At 47.6% G+C, this 3,595-nt stretch overlaps 1 protein-coding gene across 1 annotated transcript in view; it reads left to right on the top strand.

The window, feature by feature from the left end:
• The window catches only part of Fam53c (family with sequence similarity 53 member C), a 14,105-nt gene that overhangs the window by 7,117 nt on the left and 3,393 nt on the right, over positions 1-3,595 (top strand). Inside the window, exon 4 of the mRNA XM_004643258.2 lies at positions 2,333-3,117. Coding sequence (XP_004643315.1) covers positions 2,333-3,117 — 785 coding nt within the window. The remainder of the gene's footprint in view (positions 1-2,332; positions 3,118-3,595) is intronic.

Below are 3,595 nucleotides of genomic sequence, written 5' to 3'. Positions count from 1 at the left end.
TTTAAATTTGGTATAGGGTCTCTCTATGCAGCGTGGACTTGGTGATTCTCCTGTCTCAGCCTCCCCAGTGCTGGACAGGTGTGTGCAACCATGCCTGGTTTCAGTGGCTGGCTCAATTGGTGCAGCTGAGGTTCCAGGGCAGTACTAGGGATCAAACCCAGGCCCTTGTACTTTCTAAGGAGGCGCTTAGACCAATGAGCTATCTCCCTGGACCTGACGTTTTCTTCTTCCGTGTGGCTGCATATTCTTACACTGAATGGACAGATGTGCCAATTTATTTAACCAGTCTCCTTCTATGTCTGCTACTATGTCTATTTACTTCTAGTTTTCACTGCATAAAACTGGTGATTCACCTTGTAAATAGGTCATTTTTCATATGTAAAAACATACCTGAGGTGTAAATTCCTAGATAATGAATTAATAAAAGGTTCTGTGATTGTAGGCATAACCTGTAAACAACTAGAATTCCCTAAGCCATGTGGCTGGGCTGTTCTGCTTGTTTTCTTTTGCTGGGATACCTGATATAGGAAATGATTTAGCAAAAGCATCTTCATTCAGTATGTTCCTACTATTCATTAGATATCTGCTCAGTTTCAGGTTTCATGTCATAAGGACCCATGAGCCCTGCCCTTTAGGAGGTTAATGGGGGGAAGAACTATTGACCATATAGTTAGATATGAATTTTGACAATATTGCATCTGACTTCATAGACTTATCATTTGCACCAAATAGCCAGTCTTTGTAGAATTCCAGCCAGCTGGCCAGTGGAGCTTGGAGTAGGTCCTTGTCCCTTAGTAAGCTCTCTCCCCAAAGTCACAATTTTGGTTGGAATACATACAGTAAATGAGAATCATTCCTTTTAGCCCTTTCCCCTTTGTTCCCCATCTGTTTGGCCTTAAGAGAAGGGAATCAGAGTATGTGGGTGGCCAGACACAAAGGAACATGAGTAGCACAAAGTTTTAAGTTTCCCAAGCACAGGTTCCACCACTGAAGGCTTTCCCCACCCTGTTTACCTTCCCTACAAATTAAAGTCATCTTTTACCTACTTGATTACCTCTTTTGGCAGCCCTGCCTCCTATCTGGGTCCTGTTAACTAACCTATGAGAATGGTAAAGGCCAAAGGAGGACAGCAAAGGTTTGCTTTTTAGAACCCAATTGGAAAAAAAAAACCAATTGGGAGAGCGGGGATAAGTGATTGACAAGATAGTGCTAGGCATTGTTTCTCTTGACTTGTTTTACCTGTGAAAGGGACTGGCAGGCAGGATATGAAATATGTTTTTGATTCTAGGTGATTGTTCACAGTAGAAGCAGTATAACATAGAAATGTAGTCTTGGCCTAGGAGAGAAGACCTGGTTTGAATCTTGCTTTTGTCATTGATTTCTGTGTGTTTTAGAAGAAGTTATAGAACTTTTCCATCAGTGAAATGGGGACAATGATAGTACCTAACTAATGGAGGTTTTGGAGGGACCACGGGAAGTGCTCAGTACATTGTGTGGCATATGCATTTCAAAAAACTAAGTTAACTATCATTAATATTATTTTTTTGTGGTCACTACTTCATTTATTTTCCTACAGTTAATCTTCCTATAGCTTCAACATTTTGCCTTATAGTTAAACAAAAGGTTAGAACTGGATCACTTGACCCTTTCTCTTGTCTCCTCCCAGTTCAAAGTGCTTGCATCTTTTTTTTTTCCTAATGCATTTAGTTCAGGGGATACAGGGTATCAGGGTCTCACTATGTAGATGAGACTCCTAGTGAGTCTCCTGTTTCAGACTCCCAAGTGCTGGGATTGCAGGCGCACACCACCATGCCCAGTCTCAATCGCTATCTCAGTGCGCCCCATGGGCAGGGCCGGCTCCGCACGCCACGGGTGGAACCTTGGCCACTGTGCTCTGCCTAAGCAGCGCTTTAGTCCACTGAGCTATTCTGCCAGTCCTGCTTGCATTTCTTAATGGCCATTATTCTCTTCGATCTGCAGTATGGCTCCACACACTGAAGCCTCAACACAATCTTCTTTGTCATTTTAGCCTTCTTCCGGAAAATGTGTTTTGTCTGCCCACTGTAGCCACTCTGCTTCCCACTGTATTGCCTCTTTCCTTGGGCATACAGGGAATTCTTGCCCTTCTTATATATACTGGGTCACTTTGAGAGGCTGATGCTTGCCACACTTCTTACAGAAAGTCCTTTGGGTTTTAGGTACATTTACTTTCTTGGCAGTAGAGCTGACTACATGATGAAAATGAGAAGTCCAGCACCCTAACTCCTTGCCTTGCACAGCTCGTGCCTCACAGGAAAGGATTAATATTATTTTTATTGCTAATGTTTTTCAGAAGGTGCTTCCTGGAGGGGCCTTTCCCACTGTTCCTGTGCTGAGTTCCAGGATAGCCTCAACTTCAGCTACCACCCCTCAGGCTTGAGCTTGCACCTCAGACCACCTAGTCGGGGAAGCTCCCCCCAGGAGCAGCCCCTCTCCCAAGTCCTAAGCCCTGAGCCCCCAGACCCAGAGAAGCTTCCTGTGCCCCCTGCTCCTCCATCCAAGAGGCACTGCCGCTCACTTTCAGTGCCCGTGGACCTGTCTCGCTGGCAGCCAGTGTGGCGGCCTGCCCCCTCCAAGCTGTGGACTCCCATCAAGCACCGGGGCAGTGGTGGAGGGGGTGGGCCACAGGTGCCTCACCAGAGCCCCCCGAAGCGGGTCTCCAGCCTCAGGTTCCTCCAAGCTCCCAGTGCCTCTTCTCAGTGTGCCCCAGCCCACAGACCCTACAGCCCTCCTTTCTTCAGCCTGGCCCTGGCCCAAGATTCTTCTCGACCCTGTGCCACCTCCCCTCAAAGTGGCTCTTGGGAAAGTGATGCTGAGTCCCTGTCACCTTGTCCACCCCAGCGCCGCTTTTCCCTGTCACCCAGCCTGGGCCCACAGGCAAGCCGTTTCTTGCCCTCTGCTCGGAGCTCCCCTGCATCCTCCCCAGAGTTGCCATGGCGACCTAGAGGTCTCCGAAACCTTCCCCGAAGCCGCTCACAGCCTTGTGATCTGGATGCCCGCAAAACTGGGATCAAGCGGCGCCATGAAGAGGACCCCCGGCGGTTGCGGCCATCCTTGGACTTCGACAAGATGAATCAGGTGGGACCAGGAAGATTAGGGGACCTTGGAAGGGGGAGTATGTGTGTTTCTTTACATTTTCGTGGACAGGATGTTGTTATATAGTTCAGGCTGGCCTTCAACTCACTGTGTAGACCAGACTCGCCTCCACCTCAGGCAGTCTTCTTGCCTCAGCCTCTTGAGTGCTAGAATCACAGGTGTATACCACCATTCCCAGCTGTTTCTACTGTTGAGCTGTTGCCTGGCTCCATTCCCTCCTGGAAGGGCCTCCCCAAAGCTCTTTTTTTTAAGGTTTGCATGGAGCTGTTCTAGTTTTAGGAAGTCTTCTGTCCGCTCAGAGTACTCAACTTCCCAAAGAAACTGTGTGAGGAGCATGTTAAACCGACAGGGATTCTAGATTGGCCTTTGACAGGCATCTTCCCTCCTAAGAATGCATCAGTTGTAAAAATCACATTGACATGCCCCTCTCCTACTCAGAGCTGTTTTTTTTTTTTTTTAA

This window comes from Octodon degus, unplaced genomic scaffold (genome assembly GCF_000260255.1).
Source record: "Octodon degus isolate 3935 unplaced genomic scaffold, OctDeg1.0 scaffold00169, whole genome shotgun sequence".
NCBI classification, from domain to species: Eukaryota; Metazoa; Chordata; class Mammalia; order Rodentia; family Octodontidae; genus Octodon; species Octodon degus.
Note: the sequence above shows the minus strand (reverse complement) of the source record. Positions and strands in the feature narration are given on the sequence as shown.